The sequence below is a fragment of the Halichoerus grypus genome, chromosome 2 (genome assembly GCF_964656455.1).
Source record: "Halichoerus grypus chromosome 2, mHalGry1.hap1.1, whole genome shotgun sequence".
Taxonomy (NCBI): domain Eukaryota; kingdom Metazoa; phylum Chordata; class Mammalia; order Carnivora; family Phocidae; genus Halichoerus; species Halichoerus grypus.
In genome coordinates this window covers 154,214,733-154,238,049 of record NC_135713.1, presented here as the reverse complement: position 1 = coordinate 154,238,049, position 23,317 = coordinate 154,214,733, and the positions used below count along the sequence as shown (strand labels likewise).

General features: G+C 49.5%; 1 protein-coding gene across 1 annotated transcript in view; it reads left to right on the top strand.

Annotated features, from left to right (window-relative positions):
* Positions 1 to 23,051, top strand: part of LOC118540778 (myosin-13) — a 48,525-nt gene extending 25,474 nt beyond the window's left edge. The window contains 20 exon segments of the mRNA XM_078066358.1: positions 1,172 to 1,427; positions 2,818 to 3,060; positions 4,457 to 4,633; positions 5,986 to 6,131; positions 6,257 to 6,347; positions 7,561 to 7,950; positions 9,814 to 9,940; positions 10,019 to 10,136; positions 11,986 to 12,183; positions 12,580 to 12,763; positions 13,152 to 13,317; positions 14,179 to 14,303; positions 15,043 to 15,351; positions 15,432 to 15,635; positions 18,314 to 18,439; positions 18,741 to 18,911; positions 21,060 to 21,164; positions 21,247 to 21,342; positions 22,498 to 22,638; positions 23,037 to 23,051. Coding sequence (XP_077922484.1) covers positions 1,172 to 1,427; positions 2,818 to 3,060; positions 4,457 to 4,633; positions 5,986 to 6,131; positions 6,257 to 6,347; positions 7,561 to 7,950; positions 9,814 to 9,940; positions 10,019 to 10,136; positions 11,986 to 12,183; positions 12,580 to 12,763; positions 13,152 to 13,317; positions 14,179 to 14,303; positions 15,043 to 15,351; positions 15,432 to 15,635; positions 18,314 to 18,439; positions 18,741 to 18,911; positions 21,060 to 21,164; positions 21,247 to 21,342; positions 22,498 to 22,638; positions 23,037 to 23,051 — 3,388 coding nt within the window.
* The last annotated feature ends 266 nt before the right edge of the window (positions 23,052 to 23,317 follow it).

The following is a 23,317-nucleotide window of genomic DNA, read 5'->3' as shown; positions in this document are numbered from 1 at the left end:
CTGGGTTTGCAGACGATGACAAGGACCTGAACTAAGACGTAGTCCAGCCGTGAGGGAGCAGGGGATGGATTCCAGGGACACTGAAGAGTTTTACTCCTTCGATAATTCACCAGCAACACTGGTGGCTGGTTACGTGCGGGAATTTCAGGGAGGGGGAATTTGGGGGGAGGTCCGTTCTCCTTGATTCCCTGATGCCCTCTACAGCCCAAACACTGGTGTTGCCACGTGGGCCACCACCGTGCATTCGTCAAGAACACCTCGTGGGCATCTAGCTGGGTGAAGTGAATGGAAGCCAGCACAGAAACAGGGGAGAGAAGAGCCCTCGGCAGGAGCTGGTTTATGGGAAAGGGAAGCAAGTTTTCAGGCACACGTGAGCTCTGGAAGATACGGAGTAGGAGGTAAGGCAGGTGACCCTGACCCTGGACACAGGCAACACTCAAAATCAGGAAACTCGGCGAATTCTAGGAGAGCGAGTGTCGGGGAGACGGTCTTGGGTGTACATCCACAGGTAAGCAGGAAGAGGGACCCCACACATCAGAGCACCCTGAGGCAGGAATCATGGAATCAAAGGCAATGGGGTCTTTCAAAAAGGTGAGAGCCATTCAAATGTGGGAGACGGGCACCTGGGTGGCTCAGTCCGTTAGGCGTCTGCCTTCCGCTCAGATCATGATCCCGGGGTCCTGGGATCGAGTCCCGCATCGGGCTCTCTGCTCAGCAAGGAGTCTGCTTCTCCTTCTCGCTCAGCCTGCCGCGCCCCCTCCTTGCGCTCTCTCGCTCTCTGTGTGTGTCAAATAAATAAATAAAATCCTTTAAAAAAAAAACTGTGGGAGACAGACTCAGGAGAGTAGAGATGAAGATGCTCATAGTGTTGGTAATCAGGATCTTAGGCACCGCATCTCCAGGCCAGCGATGGGGACGGAAGCCCGGGGGCGGGAGGGGGGAGGGTCCACAAATGACCCCGCGTCCTCTCTCACCTCCCCCCCTCTGTGCATGCTGTTGCCTCTGCCCCCCATCTGCAGAGCACACCCCAGGGCCCAGAGGAGCCGCAGACCTCGGCTACCCCTGCTTCCCACCTAGCGGGGAAGGGTGAAGGGCCTGGGCCCCCCGGGCAGGGGGGGGCGGACCCCAGTCCTTGCTGTGGTTCATTAACGCAGTCCGACGGGATGCACAGGGACTCCATCTTCTGCATCCAGTACAACATCCGCGCCTTCATGAACGTCAAGCACTGGCCCTGGATGAACCTGTTCTTCAAGATCAAGCCGCTCCTCAAGAGCGCGGAGGCGGAGCAAGAGATGGCCACCATGAAGGAAGACTTCGAGAGGGCCAAGGAAGAGCTGGCCAGATCTGAGGCTCGCCGGAAGGAGCTGGAGGAGAAGATGGTGTCCCTGCTGCAGGAAAAGAATGACCTCCAGCTGCAGGTCCAGTCTGTAAGTACCTTACGTGTGCGGATAGAAACGAGGAGCAACGCTGAGGCCCCAACAGGTGCGTCAAGGTAAGGGGCAGTGGTGCCACCTAGTGGGTGTACGGAGTATTGCAGCGCAACCAGCCGGTCGGAAGAGGGAGGGGGTGGGGCTTGGCGGCCGCAGAGATGCTGTTGGAAGCATGTCTGCGAAGGGAATTTCGGCTCACCCTCATTTCTATCTGTCTTCCACAGCGGAGTTAGACCTAGTTTGCTGTGGGTATGAGGGGGAATGTGTCTGTCCTCATAATTAAAACCTGTCAGGAATGCACCAGGTCTTTAAAAAAAAAAAAATCATGTAAATAAAAAATTAAAGTAAATCACTAAAACAATTCAAAGGAGGAATAATTTTATTTGATAATTGTATCAATTCACAAGTTAGGGCCTTTTAATAAACTCCCAAATGCCTTGCATACAAAGCATTTTCTCCTCCCTTTTATACTTTCCCAATCAGTACAGTGTGGTCATTAGGAGCACTTTCCCAAGCCCAGTGGGCAAGAGGATAAGTTTTGGAACCAGATAGCTGGGTTTATGTCCCAAACTGTCCACTTGATAGCTGTGTGGCTTCAGGCAAGTTACTTAGCCTCTCTGTGCCTCGGTTTTCTCATCTGTAAAATGGGCACAGTAACAGCACACGTCATGGGGTTGCTAGGAAGATCGGATGAGTCCATGCCTGTGAAATGCCGAGCCCATAGTACGTGTTCAATTAACACTGACGCTTATTCTTATCCGTAACCTTGAAATGTGGGTCCAGTTTTTACAACACTCGTACAAGAAGATATAGCCCGATTAGGTTTAAGAATAGAATTAGCTAATCTTGGCCTACCCAAGAAACTCATTACAGAGCCTTTTGGGACATGTATCTACTTAATCACTTTATTCCTATTTTGAACTTCCTGTTCCGTGGCTCGAGGAGGCAGAGCTCACAGGGAGAGACCGCAATTTTCCATTGGAAGTTAAAAGGTAGTAATGTTTTGAAAATACCAGTTAGCTTGTGGTAACATCGATTAGAGGAGTCATTTTTCAATGGGTGGTGAAAGGAAGAGTGAAATGGCCGGCTGGCCGAATTTGGGCAAATTGACAGAAGCTTCGTGAACTGTATGGACTCCTTTGTTTGGCATTATTTCAGGTGAATTTCTATTAAGTGGATGTCTTTGGTGGTTAGAGAAAGGTATACGAATAATATACAAGTGGTGTGTGTGTGTTTGTGCATGTGAGTGTGTGCACATGAGTGTGTGTGTGCGTGTGTGACCCATTCCTTGGCTCAGGTCCAGAGAGTGGGCTTCTGGAGGGCAGAGCACTCCCCATGTAGGGTTTGCTGAGAGCCTTACCGAAACACAACCATCTGGTTCTTTCAGGAAACAGAAAACCTGATCGAGGCAGAGGAGTGCTGTGAAGCGCTCATCAAAAGCAAGATCCTACTAGAAGCCAAAGTCAAGGAGCTGAATGAGAGACTAGAAGAGGAAGAAGAGGTGAACTCTGACCTCGTGGCAAAGAAGAGGAGCCTGGAAGATAAATGCTCGTCTCTCAAAAGGGACATCGACGACCTGGAGCTGACCTTGACGAAAGTGGAAAAGGAGAAGCACGCCACCGAGAACAAGGTGGGCAAACTGGGGAGTCCCACGGCTTCTGGAACCATCCTTACTCCCTCTCGGTGAGGAGCACTCATTGCCTGAAGTCAGAGGCAAGAGCGAGCAGACAGGCAGTGAGGTCCCACCAAGTTCCGTCCTTCTCTGCCTTGCTGTCTGTCCCGCAGGCTCTTCTCAACCCTCCTCCTGCCTGGCTGGTGGGACCCCAAACTTCCAGCCCCCAACCCATCCTGCACAAAGCAAGAGATCCTCAACAAGGGTGGCGTCCTATTCATCCTTGTTTGCACTTGGCTCAGGAAGAGCAAACCAAAATCCCTCCAGGGGCCAGGCAGATGATGAGGGAGGCAGGTGGCAAAGGAGGCAGAAAGCGGGGTGACCCCACGCACTGGCAGGGACCCTCGTGTGTTACTGGCAGAGTATAGACTGACGCAGCCTTCGGGAAAGCATTGGAAATACTTGGTCAAGTTAAGGATCCTCATATTTTACAGAAATGCGCGAAAAACACAGCACTTGATTCACATAATAATGGTTGCTCATGAGGCAGAGCAAGGGATGGGGCTGCCCTGGTGTGAGATGACCCAGAGTTGGTGTGGGGTAGACTCCCGGGAATGGTGGAAAGGGACAATCAGAAGGCGTGGAGACTTGGCAAACAACTGTGCACCTGCCCTATCGGTGCCGGAAGCCCTGACCCAGCTGCTTCCAAGGGGAAATGCAAATCCAGCATCACAAAGCTTTGGATTTTCCATGCGCAGCCAGGAGTCCAGATTTTATGTGAAATTTCACTGCTTCTTTCAATATTGATAACTTATTCAGCAGTTGTAAACTATTATGTGAATTAAAGAAAACCTGTCCCTGGCCAGATTCAGCCCACAGAGCAGGAGTTCAGCAATCTCTGATCTGGAAGAGTGTCGTACGTAAAGCAAAGTTCGATTTAATGCCTTAAAGCTTCATGTGTGTTGTCTCCCCTCCTGCTTCCTGACGGCGCAGGCTTCCCATTCTGGATGTTCTTGCATGGCACGTTGTATCTTTCCTTACTCTTCTGCCTTATTCTAAACCCCAGTCCCCCAACCTGGAAAACATATTCCCGTGGATATGGAGTGATAAAGAGAGATTGATGGGTTGCCCTTCAGAAGCATCCTGTTTGCATGTATCAGTGTACTCCCTCCTAAGATATAAACCTCTCTATGAAGGAACGATGCTAATGGGGGGATTTGACGGGCCAGCAAGGAAGTGAAGAGCTGGGAGGCTTCCAGTTTCAGGATGATGCAGCCAACACAGTGAACACCTGTGGGGGAGGTAGAGACGCAGTAGCCAAAAAAGAAAGAAAAAGGAAAAGGAAAGGGGAAAAAAAATCAATAGCTTCTGATTGAATTGTTTGAGCACTCCATTGGTGTTGATATCTTCCCAGGTAAAGAATCTTTCTGAAGAAATGACAGCACTTGAGGAAAACATTTCCAAACTGACCAAGGAGAAGAAGTCTCTGCAGGAAGCCCATCAGCAAACACTGGATGATCTCCAGGTGGAAGAAGATAAAGTCAACGGTCTAATGAAAATAAATGTCAAGCTGGAACAGCAAACAGATGACGTAAGGATATTTTACTACTGTGTTCTAATGGCTGTTATTTGCAGAGGCAGGGGTTAAGAGGGGGGTCTAACTTCTGATTCTGAAGCAGATGAACTGAGTCCGGACCTCAGCCCCCTCCACACGAGTCTGGAATGCTGAGCGAGCCACTTAAACTCTGCAGCCTTTGTGTCTACCTTGTGAAATGGGGCTACAACCAGCTCCATTTCAGAGGGTTTCCATGGAAAGCTCAGCACGGGGGCGCCTGGGTGACTCAGTCGGTTAAGCATCTGCCTTCAGCTCAGGTCATGATCCCCGGGTCCTGGGATCGAGCCCCGCATCAGGCTCCCTGCTCAGTAGGGAGTCTTCTTCTCCCTCTCCCTCTCCCCCTGCTTGTGCTTTCTCTCAATAAATAAAATCTTGAAGGAAGGAAGGAAGGAAGGAAGGAAGGAAGGAAGGAAGGAAGGAAGGAAGAAAGGAAGAAAAAGAAAAAGAAAGAAAGAAAGAAAGAAAGAAAAGAAAGAAAAAAGAAAAGAAAGAAAGAAAACTCAACATATAGAGAGTGTTAGTAAAACATTAGCCCCGTCATCATCATCAACATCATCGTAATTAGCATGCATTTGCAGGTCCTTGGGTTCCAAAATCTCCAATCCTGTTCTAACATTGTTAAAATTGAGTTATTTTAACATTGTTAAAAATGAGTCCTGTTTGTGGCCATGACAATTACCATTTTTTCCTCCATCGTGTTACTTTTTTTGTTTGTTTGTTTCTGAGGTAGACTGTAGTGATTCATCAGTTGCATGTATGTTCCCTGGTGAAAGAGCCAGGCCTGACATTTTCAGGCTTACTCAAGATTGTGGCTAGAACTTGTCCAGATTGCATGTTTTCCTGAGGCCAGAGCAGGCGAGCTCCACCCCTACCACCCTGTTCCCCACACCCACACGTGTGCACACATTCATGGACACACACACACACACAGAGTAGCCCTGATCTCCCCACCGATGCATGGTGTCAGCTGGGAGGAGTGACAGTGTGCAATCTAGACCTTCCCGGACTTGGCTGTAGCAGAGCCCGTCCACAGATGCCCGGCTTGTTCCCGTCTGCGCACAAGCATGCACCTACGGGCACCATGATCCTACAGGGAAGGGACAGGCCAAGTGGGAATCAGCCGAAAGAGGCACCAGAAGGCTCCCGAGAGATCCAGCCCCCTGGGGTAACCTTTGCTGCAGGAGGGAAGAGTGGGGACACAGGGGGAAACTTGCTCCCTCCCGGGGCCAGAGGCCAGCAGTCACGCCCCCACGGGAGCCCAAGGAAGCCGTGGGCATGGGTGCGGCTCAAAGGGCGAGCTCCAACCTTTCTGCCCATGTCTTCCCCAGCTTGAGGGCTCCTTGGAGCAGGAGAAGAAACTGCGGGCAGACCTGGAGAGAGTAAAGAGGAAGCTGGAAGGGGACCTGAAAATGTCCCAGGAATCCATTATGGATCTAGAAAATGACAAGCAGCAAGTGGAGGAGAAATTGAAGAAGTAGATATCTCGTGTTTGACCTCTGTGTTTGAGCCCGAATGCCAACTTAGCCCTTTATAAAAGGCTTGTATTTCATGTTATTTTTAAATATATACATATATATGTATATATGTATCTATTTGCAGGAAGGAGCTTGAAATTAGTCAGTTACAAACCAAAATTGAGGAGGAACAAGGGCACAGTTTACAATTACAAAAGAAGATCAAAGAGCTGCAGGTAGAAGTTTCAAAACCCTTCCTGGGGCGCCTGGGTGGCTCAGTTGGTTAAGCAACTGCCTTCGGCTCAGGTCATGATCCTGGAGTCCTGGGATCGAGTCCCACATCAGGCTCCCTGCTCAGCGGGGAGTCTGCTTCTCCCTCTGACCCTCCCCCCTCTCATGCTTTATCTCATTCTCTCTCTCTCAAATAAATAAATAAAATCTTTAAAAAAAAAAAAAAAACCCTTCCTGACCCCAAAACCCTTTGCAAGGGTCCCTCCTGCCCTTTTGCCTTTGTTTCTTTAGCTGCTCATTTTCTTACTGTCCTCGGAGCTGGAAACAATGTCCTGTCCTTCCCTTTATTTTTTCTGAAATTAACATTTTAATTTTGTCAGTAGCACATACATAGATTTCCTTGAGAATATTACAGTGTTACCAATAAGGCTAAATATGATTGATAAGCGTGCTTTGATCACCACTGATAACCCTCCCTTCTCAGAAGTCGCTCTCACTTTTAGCTGGATTGTGTATCCTACCAGATCTCTTGCTATGGGTTTATGTACGCATTTAAGACCCAAAGACGGGCGCCTGGCTGGCTCAGTTGGTGGAGCCTGCCGCTCTTGATCTCGGGGTTGTGAGTTCGAGCCCCATGTTGGGTGTAGAGATGACTTAAAAATGAAATCTTAAAAAGAAAAAAGACCCAAAGAAACTGTCTATGGGAGATATATATATATATATATATATATATATGATACACACATATATATGTATATGCACATATATATTAAAATATAAAGGAGCAAGAACATAAATATATGCAAGCGTATATTATATATCTTTACATTTATGTTTATGCATATAAATATGTTCATTAAATATATGTGCATTTCCTATTCTATATACTTTATATTTTTTAGCTTCAATATGATAATACAGAGACTATGGTTCTGCAACTTGCTACTTTCATGTAACAATGCATCTTGCAGAGCTGTCGTGGTAGACATGGGTCAAATCTTAACTGCTCCATGAACTTCTGGAACATGGTTCCATCATGGTGGATTTGACCATTCCCCTACTGATGGACATTTATATTGTTTCCAAGTTTATTCCTCACTAACTTAATATTATCGTGTAGTCTTTTCTTTGTGGTGCCTACCCCCAGTACCTCACCCTACCCCTCCCAAAGTGGGCTGCTCCCTCCCCCCAACATTCCTGATACGGTGACCCTTTCAGGCCCGCACAGAAGAGCTGGAGGAGGAAATCAAGGCAGAGCGGGCCTCCCGGGCCAAAGCAGAGAAGCAGCGCTCTGATCTCTCCCGGGAACTGGAAGAGATCAGCGAGCGCCTAGAAGAAGCCAGTGGGGCCACCTCTGCCCAGATCGAGATGAACAAGAAGCATGAGGCAGAGTTCCAGAAACTTCGCCGGGACCTGGAGGAGGCCACCCTGCAGCACGAAGCCACGGCGGCCACCCTGAGGAAGAAGCACGCGGACAGCGTGGCCGAGCTCGGGGAGCAGATAGACAACCTGCAGAGGGTCAAGCAGAAGCTGGAGAAGGAGAAGAGTGAGCTGAAGATGGAGATCGATGACATGGCCAGCAACATTGAAACTGTCTCCAAGTCGAAGGTACCTGACCCCCTGCTCTTAGCAAATGCGAGGCAGCCACGTCCACCTACCCAGGGAGCAGATGTAATTTGATGCCCCCAAACTCACTGCCTGTTCTAAACTGCAAGGCTCTCCTGCCTTCTGCTTGCTCCCAGTCCTCCCCAAATCCATTCCTCTCTTGGAGCTTGACTCAGTGACCTACTATGACTCAAGGTCTCATCATCCTTCCAGAGTTTCAGAAAGCTCTCAGAATTTTCCAATCCATCTGGCATTTTCTAGAACGGATGGATTGCACCAAAGGGCCTTGCTAGGTATGGTTGTCTACATGCCGCCTCCTTAGCCCATGGTATCAATCTCTGGGAGGCATAACCAATGTGAAGTTATGCGTGAGAACAGGGGTAGATCCAAGTTTTATACCACTCGAAGCATGTAAAATTCAGGAGGGGAGGGGCTCTTTAAGAAAATGTACACAAAATTATAAATACAAAGTTAGGCATGAAAGTAAATACTCATTTAGAGTGAGAAAAAGAAGTCACAGATTACTGACACCCTGGAGACTCAGACCATCTGCCAGAAATGCCTCCCTAGAAATATATTCTGCTTGCATGTAGCTTTCCTTCTCCACCTGGAACCTTCTACAACTACCTGCATGATCTAGGGCCCATGCAAGTGAAGGTCATGAAGCTCAAACCTCACCAGCTTGCTGGTAAACCCACACCTGTGTATGACTTCAAGGCAAAGGCTTCCTCAGAGAGCGACAATGTGCTCCTAGATTCATGGGGCCTCTTGCTGTCCTTGTTTAGGATCTGGACACCCACAGCCTGGGCTTTCTCTTGATTTCTTCCTCAGTGCCTGACTGCCACTCCTTCTTTCTCTCTTGCCTGCTTCCCCATTTTTCTGCCCTTCTTGGCTTTTTCCTCCCTCTAAGAAGTTATGTCTGTATGTATTCTCTGTCTCTGTCTTTGTCTCTCTCCCCCGTAGCACCCAGGCCAGGTTGCAGAGTTGTCTGGATTGGAAGAGATGACAGCACCTCCTTACCATCTCCCTTCCTCCATCACTTCATGCTCTCTGTTCTCAATTTTAGAATCCAGTGGAAGAAATACCTTATATTGCTTTATATTTTTTAAGTTATTGTATCTTTTGATTTTTCTCCTTGTGAGTTGCTGTCTCTTTTTCAACTACCCTAGATAAAATTATTTTATGTTCATATGTCATTTTCTCAAAGATATCCTAAGCCCCTGGAGACCTTCCTTTGAATCTAATATCCCTGCCTCTTCTGCCACCATCTTATACGTCCCAGTCTGAGGAAAAGTATATGCTCAACATATTTGTTTTATGATATATGAGGTAGGAGGAACTCTACAATATATGCAAGGTTTTTAAACAAACTTCACAAAAATATGGGCCAACTAGAGGCTGGGGGAGTGACTCCCTCCGTGCCACCTCCAACATAAGGAATCTTTTGTATTATCAAATGAAATGTGCAACAGCGTCACCTGAATAGACTGCTTGCAAACAACAAAAAAAGTAATATTATTCACATGGCAACAGAATTACTTATATTACAAGAGGATCCTGGGATTCCTTTGAGTAGCATCTTCTCAAAGGTTTTTTTTTATAAACCAGTCAATTGTCTACCTAAGATAAGTAGATAAGTAGATAGTTGAAAGCTGTTGCTTCAATCTATTGGTGACTAAGCAGTCATCACAGATTAAAACTAAAGCAAATCTGAAGTGATTATAATTTTTTAAACAGACATGTATGTGTTCTGCATTTTTATTTTTATTTGACCTGACAAGAAGCTAAACTATCCAACTTCCCAGTTCAGTACTGGACACCAGAAACCCATTTTTTCCATTCATGTTGACTTTTTTTTTTTTAAAGAGTAACATGGAAAGAATGTGCCGGACTGTGGAAGACCAATTTAATGAGATCAAAGCCAAGGATGACCAACAGACACAGTTAGTCCATGATCTGAACATGCAGAAGGCAAGACTGCAGACCCAAAATGGTAAGGAGGGGCTGGGTTTCAGAAGCTACAGGCTTTGGGTCAGCAATGGTCAGCAACACTCATACATCTGTTTGGTAGGGGAGCTGAGCCACCACCTGGAAGAGAAGGAGTCTCTGATTTCACAGCTAACCAAAGGCAAGCAGGCCCTCACCCAGCAGCTGGAGGAGCTTAAGAGGCAACTGGAAGAAGAAACCAAGGTAAGAATGCCTCTTTCTGGAATGGCAGAGTCAGAACCTGAGACGCCACGAAAACTGGTTGGAGGTAGGGCTGCTGCATGAAGTCTGATACTGCTCCTCTCTGCTGTGTTTGAGGGTAGGAACCTGTTCTTTGAGGTCACAGGGCTTTGGCGTTGGATCTCCTTCCTCAGAGCCAGGGTGCTCCATCCTTTGGGCTCCTCTGTCCCTCAACGGGGTGGTCTGATAAACACCCCTCACCAGCCAGGGCATCCCCTCCCGCCACTGCACCAGCTTGACCATCTCTGCCTCTGTGTATTCTTTCACTCTGCTCAGCCATTCAGCCCGGCCCCCCGAGATGCCCTCCTCTTTCTTCCTCCTCACTCACATGTCACCTGCCACAACACCCGATTTTAACTTCTGCTCCTCCGAAAGACTGCATGGCTTTAGGGACACACTTGGGACATATGCATAAACATGAACCTCATCATCAGGTTCTTGACTTCCATATCTAGATATTTATGCTCATCATGCCCATCTCCCCGCTGACCTGTAAACTCCTCCTAGGCAAGAATGATTTTTCCCTAGTGCTAAACAGTAGAACAGTGCACGCAGCAGGTGCCTAATAAATGCTGTCAGTGTGCGTTCAAGCATTAGAATAGGAATCCAGAAGTCCACCAAAACTGCATTCTGTGATTTTGAGGTTGCCGTGCATCAGCTAAGGCTTACAAGGCAATCTTCTGGAATTTTCCTGAACCCTACTTACTTCTTCTAAAAACAAAACCAAGCACTTTATTAGTCTCCCATCTTTCCGCTCTATGGTAAGGGTCTTCGGTGGACTGGGGTGGGGGTTGTGATAAGAACCAGAGTCGGAACAAGCAGTGAGAAGATCCATTTCAGGAACGAGGCTGTCCTCTGGCCGGGGTACATTAGCAACTGAGTTCTCTTTCTTGGGTTAAGTTTTGCTGTGTTTTTAAAAAACAAAACAAAACAAAAACAGAAATGTACACATGACTGTGCTAGGTCAACAAAACTCTTTCTTTGATGGTGGCCTCAGAAAGTGTTTTGTGGGGCGCCTGGCTGGCTCAGTCAGTAGAGCATACGACTCTTGATCTCAGGGTTGTGAGTTCGAGCCCCATGTTGGGTGTAGAGATTACATAAAATCTTAAAAAAAAAAAAAAAAAAGAGTTTCGTGACCATCAAGATGAGAGCTAAATTGTCCTTCTGACCAGGCGGGAGTGAGTGAGGGAGGCCTCTGGGCACATCCTCCCCTGCCCAGGAAGAGGTACCAGAGCCATAGAAATAGAACAACTCACATCAGAGTTCCCCAGAGTGTGGGGACACAGCCCCTGATGACACCAAAGAATACCTTTTTGGGTTTTTTTCACGGTGATAGCTTTCCATAGCATTGCATCACATAGCAAGAAAACGATCCCCTTCTTAATTCTGTTTTGATTCTTCTGCTTACATAAGGGAAAGAGCTCGATTTGGATACCATCTCTCTAGGGCGTGCTCATTTTCCTTATTAAGGCGTAGAGCGAGTGGGCTTCAGGCACAGAGCCACATGGCAAGTACCTGGCTGGAAGGTGATCGATAACATTGCTTTACATTCATTCTTACGGTTCCCTTCTGTTTGTGGCGAATGTTAGTGTTTTTCTATTTAATGTAGTTTAATAGTTTACTTTTATTGAAATACAATAAGGGAGTCCACTTGACAAAAATTAAATAAAACAGGACATACGTGGATGTGGCAAAAGTTTGCAAAGGCAGCTTGGGAACAGCTCACGTCGGGAGATGCCAGTTTAGAGGAAAATACCTTAGCTTGGAAAATGGCCAAACGTCTTTGCAATCTGTCACCACCGTCCTTCCACGGGCCAAGAACGCCCTGGCCCACGCCCTGCAGTCCTCCCGCCACGACTGTGACCTGCTGCGGGAACAGTATGAGGAGGAGCAGGAATCCAAGGCCGAGCTGCAGAGGGCGCTGTCCAAGGCCAACAGCGAGGTGGCCCACTGGAGGACCAAATACGGGACGGACGCCATCCAGCACACGGAGGACCTGGAGGAGGCCAAGTATGGGCTCCCCAGTGACAGCAAGAGAGGTGACCCCAAGATACTTCACAGTGAAGGGACAGAAAATTCTTCCTGCCTTGAGAGACTCTTTCTTCCAACCCAGGCCCTTGAGTTTTGTTAAGCATTCAGATAGGGCGTTCCTGTCCTTCCCCAGGGACTGTCTTTTCCGCCTGGTTCCCTTGGTGGCTTCTTGGTGACCTGCTTTGCCGCCAAGCACTTTGGGATTCTTCAGATGATACCTAGACCCTGCCCACACATCCCATTCTATGTCTTGGTCTTACCCAGTCCCAGCCCCAAATAGACTGTTCATCCTCATCTGATCTGACAGTTATTTCTGTAATAGTCCACCTTTACCAAAAACAAAACAAAACAAAACAAAAAATCTGGTTCTCTTAGGAAAAAACTGGCCCAGAGGCTCCAGGAAGCAGAAGAAAACACAGAGGCAGTGAGCTCCAAGTGTGCCTCCTTGGAAAAAGCCAAGCAGAGGCTCCAGGGGGAAGTAGATGAGCTGATGCTGGACTTGGAACTCACCAACACGGCCCGCGCCATCCTGGACAGGAAGCAGAGGGACTTTGATAAGGTCTGCCCCCAAAGAGCCACGACCTCTCACCCTGGGATGTGGGAGAGGCACGGCATTTGGGAGGTCCGCTGAGCATCAAGTCATAGTGTGGGCGGCTGGGCTTTGCAATGTCTCTTTGCTTTTGTGACAGTCCCTCCAAAGTGAATTTGTAGTCCAAGCTAATTCAGATTACTCTGAGATCCAAATACCTTTAAGAAGACAGTGGATGGCCCGTAGGAACATCAGAGTCTGGAGCCTGTGATCTAGAATGGGGCCTACCCTGTTTCTTGGGTCCCCGGGATGTAAGGGTAAAACCTTGGTGTTGCTGACAGACAGCCCTTGTTTTCGTGGGCTCTCCCAGGTGCCCTGGTCCTTCCTGCTGTTCACGTGTCCCTGTGTCATCTCCCAGGTCCTTGCAGAGTGGAAGCAAAAGCTGGATGAGAGTCAGGCTGAGTTGGAAGCTGCTCAGAAAGGATCCAGGTCGCTTAGTACTGAAATCTTCAAGATGCAGAACGCCTATGAGGAGGTGGTGGACCAGCTGGAGATGCTGAGGCGGGAGAATAAAAATCTGCAAGGTGAGGGCGCCTGGGTGGCTCAGTCGTTAAGCGTCTGCCTTCGGCTCAGGTCATGATCCAGGGTCCTGGGATCGAGCCCCGCATCGGGCTCCCTTCTCGGCGGAGAGCCTGCTTCTTCCTCTCCCATTCCCCCTGCTTGTGTTCCCTCTCTCGCTGTGTCTCTCTCTGTCAAGTAAATAAAATTAAAAAAAAAAAAAAAAAAAGATGTTTTTAAAAAAAAAAAATCTGCAAGGTGAGCTCTCCCCCCCACCCACCCCAGGTGAGCACCTTTACCTCTTCTTGCCCCCTTCTTCCCACTGCCCCACAGAACCCTCCCATCTGCTCCGTTGACCCTGGAGCTCAGCCCTGCTGATGCCACAGACACAGTCATAGTAAAGTGTCATTCTGGAACACGAAGGGCAAAGTGAGTTGCTAAGCTCACCTCTTCTTAGAGAACAGGATCGTCTGTGGATTCTGTCTGTATGTGGCTTTGTGTCCTTGCGCATGTTGCTAAATCCCTTAGGACCTCAGACTCCAGATCTGCAAAATCAGACCAGACCCGATGCCCCCTAAAGCCCCTTCCAGTCCCGAAAGGCTATGATTCTATATTCTATGCGTCGTCTCCAGAATTTTCTTCCCCGGCCCTCGCCACACCCGTTTTATATACTTTGTGAAGTTTTAGCGTTCTCGCCACTCCACTCTCTGCATCGTTCAGGTGAGGCAACACACCTGTGTCGTGCCGAGACCTCACCCGAAGGGCTCTGCCGTATTCTCTCCTACATAAATGTAAATGGGTCACCAGTCCCCAAGTTGCCAGGCAGGATGCCTCTGCTGTCAACTAGAGCCCCATCAAACAAGCTAAATTGAGCCTGTCCTTTGCAGAAGAGATTTCCGACTTAACCGAGCAGATTGCAGAAACTGGCAAGAACCTTCAGGAAGTGGAAAAGACCAAGAAGCAGGTGGAGCAGGAAAAGTCAGACCTCCAGGCTGCCCTAGAAGAGGCGGAGGCAAGTGTCTGGGAAGGTCAGGAGGGCAGGACACCGAAGGAGGGGGGACTAGACCAGACCTTCGGGGCTGCTTCCTGCCAAGGTGCCGAGGAGGCTCCATGGGGAAGAACATCCAGCCGTCCTTGGGGAAACAGCTGTGCTGTGCTTCATCTCCTGGATGTCCTCTAGTTCATCACATTTCCCCTTTGGAAAATATATAAATGCATTCGTGATGTCCTCGATGTCTTCCTCCTGGGAAGCAAGAAATCAATCAGCAGGCATCCTGAGAGCTGGCTCAGAATTCCTCGGCCCTAACAGAGTCAGATGCCGGATGGTCTATGGCCACTGGGATTTCTGTAAAGTCAAAATAGGCCCAGTGTCCTGTGTGTGGCCAGCACAGGGCAGATGGTAGAGCTGTTTCTAGGGAAATTTGCATAATGCAGGATAAGGGGAGAGCGATTACCCCGTCATTTCAGGCAATAGGGTGGCTCCTGAGTCATGGTCCCTGTTAAAATAGACACACCCAATAAAGGTTTTACTAATTCAAAAAGGTGCTCTGTCCCTCTCCAGACATAAAATTGTTAATAACAGATACAAAGCTTTAGTCCCAGGTTCATTACTGGGAGGGACATTTGGGGGTCACATTATTTGACTTCTCATCTGTAGAATGGGTAGAATAATACTCATTTGATCATAACAGCAAAGAAAATACCCGTTCAGGAAGGGGGGCTGCCCATGATCCCCCCTCTGCTTTGATCAGGGTTCCTTGGAACGTGAAGAGAGCAAGATCTTGCACATCCAGCTGGAGTTGAGCCAGGTGAAATCCGAGCTTGACCGCAGGGTCACTGAGAAGGATGAAGAAATCAATCAGCTGAAAAGAAATAGCCAGCGGGCAACAGAGGCCATGCAGAGCATGCTGGATGCTGAGATCTGGAGCCGGAAGGATGCCCTGAGGCTGAAGAAGAAGATAGAGGGAGACCTCAACGAGATGGAGATCCAGCTGGGCCATTCCAGCTGCCAGGTGGCGGAGACCCAGAAACACCTGCGCACCGTGCAGGGCCAGCTCAAGGTGAGCGCGCAGGCTTTGGTGGACCTGGCCGGCACTCAGCCTGTCCCAGGCTCTGGCCTCACATCTGGCTTTCCCTGCAGGACTCCCAGCTGCACCTGGATGATGCCCTGAGGAGCAACGAGGACCTCAAGGAGCAGCTAGCCATCGTGGAACGCAGGAATGGGCTCTTGCTGGAGGAGTTGGAGGAGATGAAGGTGGCCTTGGAGCAGACGGAGCGGACCCGCAGGCTGTCGGAGCAGGAACTGTTGGACGCCAGCGACCGCGTGCAGTTCCTCCACGCCCAGGTGCATCCCTCCTCCCTCCACTCAGGGCCCACCCTGGGGGCAGGCAGGACCCACACGGCAGAAGGGAGCACCCATCCTTCCTCCCAGACTAGCGGTCAAGACCAAGTTGCATTAAGCTTAGCTCTTGCAGGGAGGCTGGCTGGCACAGTAGAGCACGGGACTCTCAGTCTCAGGGTTGGGAGTTCGAGCCCCACTTGGGGTGTAGCAATGACTTAAAGTCTTTAAAAAAAAAAAAAAAAAGCTTAGTTCTTGGAATAACGATGCTCCAGATGGACAGATTTCTGAGCTTTCTTTAATCTGAAGATAAAAGGTCGTGCATGTTGTGGGAACATCAGAGAAAGGAAGGATGAATTATTGCATCAAGGTGCTGGAGAAGGCTTCACGGAGGAAGCAACATCTAAGCTACAATCATAGAAAATTAGAATTGTCTTTCAAAATAATTATTTTTATTACCTTTATGAAAGTTTTTGTTTGTTTTTTAAGGAGATAGAAGTTTATTGAATACACCACAAGGGAGCAGTGAGCAGGACAACAGAAGACAGGCTGTCTGCCACCTTTATAGAAGTTTTATAAAAACAATTCTTTTTTTTTAAGGTTTTTTATTTATTTATTTGACAGAGAGAGCGAGAGCAGGAGCACAAGCAGGGGGAGTGGGAGAGGGAGAAGCAGGCTTCCCTTGGAGCAGGGAGCCCGATGTGGGGCTCGATCCCAGGACCCTGGGATTATGACCTGAGCGGAAGGCAGACGCTTAACCATCTGAGCCACCCAGGTGCCCCTATAAAAACAATTCTTTGTTACAAAATATAGAGCATACAAGCAACCAAATAGAAGAAAAATACCAGCCACAGTGTTACCACTTTGAGATCTTTCATTCCAAGCGGTCTACCATTATCATACTTTTGTAGAAATGTGATCAATGTTTTTGCAACTTATTTTCTTTTTTTTTTTTTTTTTTTTTTTTTTTGAGAGAGGGAGACAGAGATAGAGAGCACACGTGGGTAGGAGAGGGAGAAGCAGCCTCCCCACAGAGCAGGGAGCCCGATGTGGGACTCGATCCCAGGACCCTGGGATCATGACCTGAGCCGAAGGCAGACGCTCAACTGACTGAGCCACCCAGGCACCCGCAACTTATTTTCATTTTAACAACACGTCATGTACATATTTCCACACCTTTAAATAATCTTCTATGACTATTTTTTTAAAAGATTTATTTATTTGAAAGAGAGAACACACGCTTGCACTGTGGGGGAAGGGACAGAGAGAAATCTTCAAGTGGACTCCCTGCCGAGGGAGGACTCCCGGACGAGGGAGGACCCCCCTCCCCCGTGCAGGTCTCGATCTCATGACCCTGAGATCATGACCTGAGCTGAAACCAAGAGTCGGACGCTTAACCGAATGAGCCACCCAGGTGCCCCCCACCATGACTATTTTCAGTGGCAGAAAAGTGGTCTGTTACAGTAGGGTGATATGGCACTTTTATTTAATCGATCCTCCACGGCTGGATGTTTTTAATTATTCCCAGTAAAATTTTTACCATTAGAAAATTTTCTATGATGAACTTAGTTATAATTAAATTTTCACATTTTCCCATTATTCTTTTTTTTTTTTTTAAAGATTTTATTTATTTATTTGAGACAGAGAGAATGAGAGAGAGAGAGGACATGAGAGGGGGGAGGGTCAGAGGGAGAAGCAGGCTCCCTGCCAAGCAGGGAGCCCGATGCGGGACTCGATCCAGGGACTCCAGGATCATGACCTGAGCCGAAGGCAGTCGCTTAACCAACTGAGCCACCCAGGCGCCCCCCATTATTCTTATTTCCTTAATATTCCCAGAAGTAAATAGATTGCTGGAAGCAGAATTTCATGGTCCAAACAATAAAGACATTTGCAACATATTGTAAATCGGCCTTCACAAGGTGGTCTCCATTTTTATTCTCATTGGGAAAATAGGTAAGCGCTCTTGCCTCTAAATCCTCAAAGACCCCAGTTACACATCTTTTAATCCTCACCAACTTTATGGTTGGAAAACACCTCACCTTTATAATTTTGATTTTCTTGGGGTGCCTGGCTGGCTCAGTGGGTAGAGCATCCAATTCAACTCTTGATCTCAGGGTCATGAGTTCAAGCCCCATGTTGGGCATGGAGCCTACTTAAAAAAATAAAATACAACAAAGTTTTGATTACTAATGAGTAATTATTTCTTCTGGTGTGTTCCACCTATCTGTACTTTGTGCCCTGTTTTCTTGCACGATTTGCCTTTTTTAGATGTTAAGGAAGAGAATGTTTTTTTCAGCAACATACATTGCGAGTGTTTTGCACTTTTCCACAACCCTTATAATTCTATTTATGGTGTGTTTTGACCATTGGAACTATTTCTCATTTTATATACTTATGTCTGCCTATCCTTTGCTTGCTCTGACACCTTTTACTGAGTAATCTCTTCTTCCTCAAATCTGTGAAAATCTACCATTATCAGTTACTCACTTAACTGATGTGCAGTTCTTGGGTCTGTTTGAGGACCTTCTGTTTGGTCAAGAATGAAACAGTGTCTAGCAAATCCCCAGGCGAAAAATAAGAAACATGATCGTGATTGATTTCCTTCTGCATGCAACTTTCTCCCCCTCCATTGTTCCAAGCGTCCAAAGATAACCTATACCTCTGGCATCTAATTTTTCCTATAGAACACAAGCCTGATAAATACCAAGAAAAAATTGGAAGCGGACATAGCCCAGTGCCAGGCAGAGGTGGAGAACTCCATCCAGGAGTCCAGAAACGCGGAGGAGAAGGCCAAGAAGGCCATGACAGATGTGAGCTCTGTTCCTTCTTTTTCAGAGCCAGTGTTTGGAGATAGGGAAGGGGCTTCTAGGTGGGGACAAGGCAAGTAGGCTTTGTCTCCTGCTGACCTACAGTCGGTCGTGCTGGCTTCCTAGGGAGAGGGAGGTAGATGAAGCCTCAGCCAAAACCAGCTGGGGAGGAGATGCATCACCAGTCATGGTGGAACGAAGGAGGCAGGATCAGCATGCACAGCACTGACTTTGACAGCATCCTCTTTATACTCCCGGTCGGGATGCCAGGTGGCCCACTCATACTTTCTATGAACTTCATCAGGCAGCCATGATGGCCGAGGAGCTGAAGAAGGAGCAGGACACCAGCGCCCACCTGGAGCGCATGAAGAAGAACCTGGAGCAGACGGTGAAGGACCTGCAGCACCGTCTGGACGAGGCTGAGCAGCTGGCCCTGAAGGGTGGGAAGAAGCAGATTCAGAAACTGGAGAACCGGGTAGGGTGGCTCGAGAAGATGCTGGCTCTCAAAGTGATACCCCGTTCAGCCATCCAGGGCAGAGCCACAAGGTTGCAGGAAAGTGGGCATGGATGGAGTGCATGCAAGTTTGGTCTGAGGACTACTTGCAGAGCTCTCTGTGAGTCGATATGCCCACCTGTTTCTCCTTCACTGGTTCCTACACCCCAACACACACACACACACACACACACACACGCTTTACAACACTCATGCCTTAGGAGCTGCAGAATGAAGACACTTGCAAATGTTCACATCCTGTTTTTATAGGAATTTAGTTCCTTGTAAGTGAAGGGAAATGTAATTTACATTCATAACATTACATAGTTGGTGTAAGTTACATTTTGGACCAGCCTCCACTCTGGTGAACAATGGCCCATCCTACCTAAAGTCTAGAGTCTCTCCTCACCTCCCACCCCCGGCTCCCATTCGTCTCAGATTTCTCAGTCTCTGAACGCAGTCAGGCCATGATGCTGGTAAGCTGCTAGCTCACTCCGTCCTACACGGCAGGTGACCAGCGCTTCCTCTGGGCCAAAGCCCCAGGAAAATGCTACCCCCTGTGCAGAGGCAATCCTGCTTTTTCTGTATCTTGGAGCTTATTTATATTTGCTTTTGTTTCTTTGCTAATGGATCCCTTTGTTGCTTGAACCCTTTGCTTTTCCCTTTAGACCCGTGATGGTTTATTTCATTTGTTTTGCAAATGGACTCCATTACCAGTTGATGTTCTGGAAAAGGGCTGTGAGGGGGAGCTTGTTAGAACGTCTTTGTTGTCCCGGGAGGGAGGAAATGGTGGAGTGGGAGAAGGGGGTGAGGGGCAGGCAAAGAGAAGGGGGTGACTCTCCCAGCAGGGAGGCACCCCACACGCACTCAGGCTTCAGGCCAGCCTCCCAAGGATGTGGCCACCAGCACATGTACACCGTGAATGGGAACGAATTTTTTTTCCCCCGCGAAAAACAACAAGGCTATAGGCACGTAACAAAAGTCAACACCGGGGAAGTCACAGCTTCTTCCCCCCAAATTCTTTAAATGCTTACTTTCATTCTTCCCAGTCATCCTGTATTGCATGAGTTTAAGCCTGTCCTCACGGATCCCTCCACTGAGGGAGGGATTAGAGCCCACGCCTCCCTCCGTGATTCTTTGATTCCTGGGCCAGCCAGCCCCCCTCATCCCATGGGGGGCACTTCGACTGGCCTCCAGGCCCAGCTGCCCCATTATCTTTAGTTCCACGAACCTCACAGAGGCCACAAGAGCATTGGTAAACAGCTTCCCAGGGCTTGTGGGGTGGCGGGAAGTTGGGGGGGGCGGTGAGGATCACTTTTGGAACAGCACCCAGCGTTAACCTGGGCCACTGGCGGATTCCAAAGCTGATTTGTTGAGTCCACAAGCCCAGAGCTGCCCGTGTCTGTGGCCGATGGGATTCCCCGTGGCTGGCCGCCACCCTCACATCTTCGCTCTCTCTGGACTGTGGTATTGGGGCCACAGTTAGTGACCTATGTCCTCGGTGGATGTCCTGTCCCCTCGAGACTTCAGGAAAGCCAGAAGCAGCTGTGAAATGAACACCACCGGCGGGGTGCTTTATCATTTAAGACATACTTGCCCAGGCTCTAATTTGACCCCCACGTTCGAGGCAGGTAGAGCAGGAATTCCAGTCTCCACCCTAAACACATAGAACTCGCCATGGGTTTGCTTTGAATCAGTCAGCTCGCCCCGGGGCTTGAACACACCTTGACCATTCGTGGCCCAGGCTCTCTCCCTGACCCCCTGCAGCCTCATTTGACCAGGAATCAGGCCTCCTGAAACTCTCACACAGACTTCACCTGCGGGGATGAGTCGGGGCTGAAGCCTTGCCAAGCGGCTGACCCCAGAGTTAGAGGCGTCCAAGCCCGAGCCCGGCCTCGTGGCCCCGCTGTGGGCACCGAGGGCTGCATCTGGTTCTCATTTGCACAAGGCCACCGCACCAACAGTGGTGGCCCTGTGATCACAAGTGGTTCCTGCACCACAGGAGGAGACATTTTTACAAACTATAATAAGGGGATCCCGAGTTCATGCTAAGATGACCGACCAACGAGTCCGCGGGAGAAGCCTGGCCGCTCTGACCTGGACGCTGGGCTCTCTCCCCCCAAAACCCAGGTGCGGGAGTTGGAAAGCGAGCAGGATGCTGAGCAGAAGAGGGGGGCCGAGGCTCTGAAGGGGGCCCACAAATATGAACGCAAAGTCAAGGAGCTGACGTACCAGGTAGGCATCTTCAAAGCCTCAGTGAGCGCTGGGTTGCTCCAACCCCAGCAGAAGCTGCGGTGGCACGGTGCTATGTTTGCAGGCCGAGGAGGATCGCAAGAACATCCTCAGGCTCCAGGACCTGGTGGACAAGCTGCAGTCCAAAGTGAAGGCTTACAGGAGGCAGGCTGAGGAGGCTGTGAGTAGGGGGTGGTCCCCAGAAGCCCACGCCCAGGGACCCCCAGCCCTCAGCAGGAGTCTGTCCCGTCACAGGCCCAGGTTTTTATTTGCAGGCTACAAAGTCAGGGACGCCTGCCCTCCTCCCTCCCCTGGTCTGTGTTAAACAAGCCTACCCACCCCCCCACTTCCTTGGTGCCTTCTGCTTCACCTTATGTGGCTGGCCCCCTCACTTTATCCCCCGCCCCCAGAACATTCTAGCCCACCCTGTGAGCCCCACCTCACCCTGATGCCCCAGCCAGCTCAGCCCACCCCACCAGCCCTCCCTGCGCCGGCAACCTGGCCTTAGACAACCCCCCGTCCTGGTTCACAGCATCCCACCTTACCCTGTCCCTTGTCCCCATGGCCTCCTCCTTCCCACTCTCCCTAACCGCCTCCCTCCCATCCATTCTTCCTGACCTGCCCTTGAGCAAATAGACCTCAGGGATACTATTACTAGCACGAAGCTGGGCTGGGGCGGCAAGGGGTGGGGAGGACTTCTTCTGTTTCAGAAAAGAAATAGTTTGGGAAACTCTAGGTTAAACCAAGTTGAATGGTAGCTTTCGAGGATTTCTCAGATTTTGTCGGTGACGTGTAATGAATGCACTCTTCAAAGTGGACGAGCCATTCCAGAATGCAGCTTTCCCCCCCACACACAAACCAGAGTGGAACTTGGAGCCTTTATATTGTATACAGAACAGCCCACAGGACTGGTGTTCTGAGGAACAAAATTTGGGGGACTCTGCAGTTGATAAATGACTGAGCATATGGCTTCTCTCCTTGTCTTGTTTCCCTCCCTGCTCAGGGGTTGGTGGTTCCGCCTTGACCACAGGGAAGCAGATCTGAGCTGGTTAATTGGAGGGGGAGGGATCTGTGCCCATTGGATGAGCAAGGTCACAGCAGGACTGCCTGGGAGGGAGGGTGCCCAGGAGGCCACCTTCTTCAAGAACCTTCGGATTGCCCTCAGTAGACGTAGACAGTGGCCTGGCCACCAGGCAGACAATCCCAGGGCCAGGGGGATTGGGCCACTGGCCTCTGACCCTCCAGGTGCCTTGGGAGGACTCAGGACTTGGGTCCCAGCCAAAGAGCCCCAGCAGGGGGGCTTCCTCAGGCTCTTGCCCCTCCATCTCCCATTCAGGAAGAGCAGGCCAACATGCAGCTGTCCAAGTGCTGGAGGGTCCAGCACGAGCTGGAGGAGGCAGAGGAAAGAGCGGACATTGCCGAGTCCCAGGTCAACAAGCTGCGGGCCAAGAGCCGAGATGTGGGGGGCCAGGTGAGAGCAGACAGCTTCCCCAGAGCACCCAGGGGGAGAGTGGAGGGTGTCTCTTGGTGCCTCTTTCCTGCTGCTGGCCATGCACTCACAGATGCCACCCCTTCAGCCAGGCCCCTGCTGGTTCCAGAATCATGGGGCAATGAGCAGCAGGGGACAGGGGGCCACACGCCTTGTCACCCCCATCCCTCCCTGTCCTAAGTGGCGCTGCCCAGGAAGCCCCTGTTTTTCGGGGGCCTCGTCCCTCTCCAGGGGCCCCACAGCTTTGTTTTTACAATGTGCAAGGGCAGACGGTGCCATCCCTCAATGTTTTTTCTGGAAGTTAGCCTTTCCAGGCTCTCCACGTGAAAGCAGTGCTCAGCCTTGCCTTGGGTTTGACTCATTTCCCAATTGTTTTTCTCCCACAGAAGCTGGAAGAATGAGGCCTTCCTGATGCCCGTTGCCATGCGACACGCCGGTAGAGGGGAGGGAGGATGTTGGGAGAAATAAAGTCTCCTCACTCCTCCTCTCTCTGGCTCTGCGTGTTCATAATCACCGTCCATCCTGCTTGCTCGGGGTACTTGGAGAGGCTTGCCCTATCTGCTATACATATAAAGAAATAAGGGATGTGAGAGTGGGCCCTCTGGCTCCAAGCAGGAGAGGTGGAGAGCCAACTCACCCCCAAGTAAATCACTGGTTTCCTTCGCAC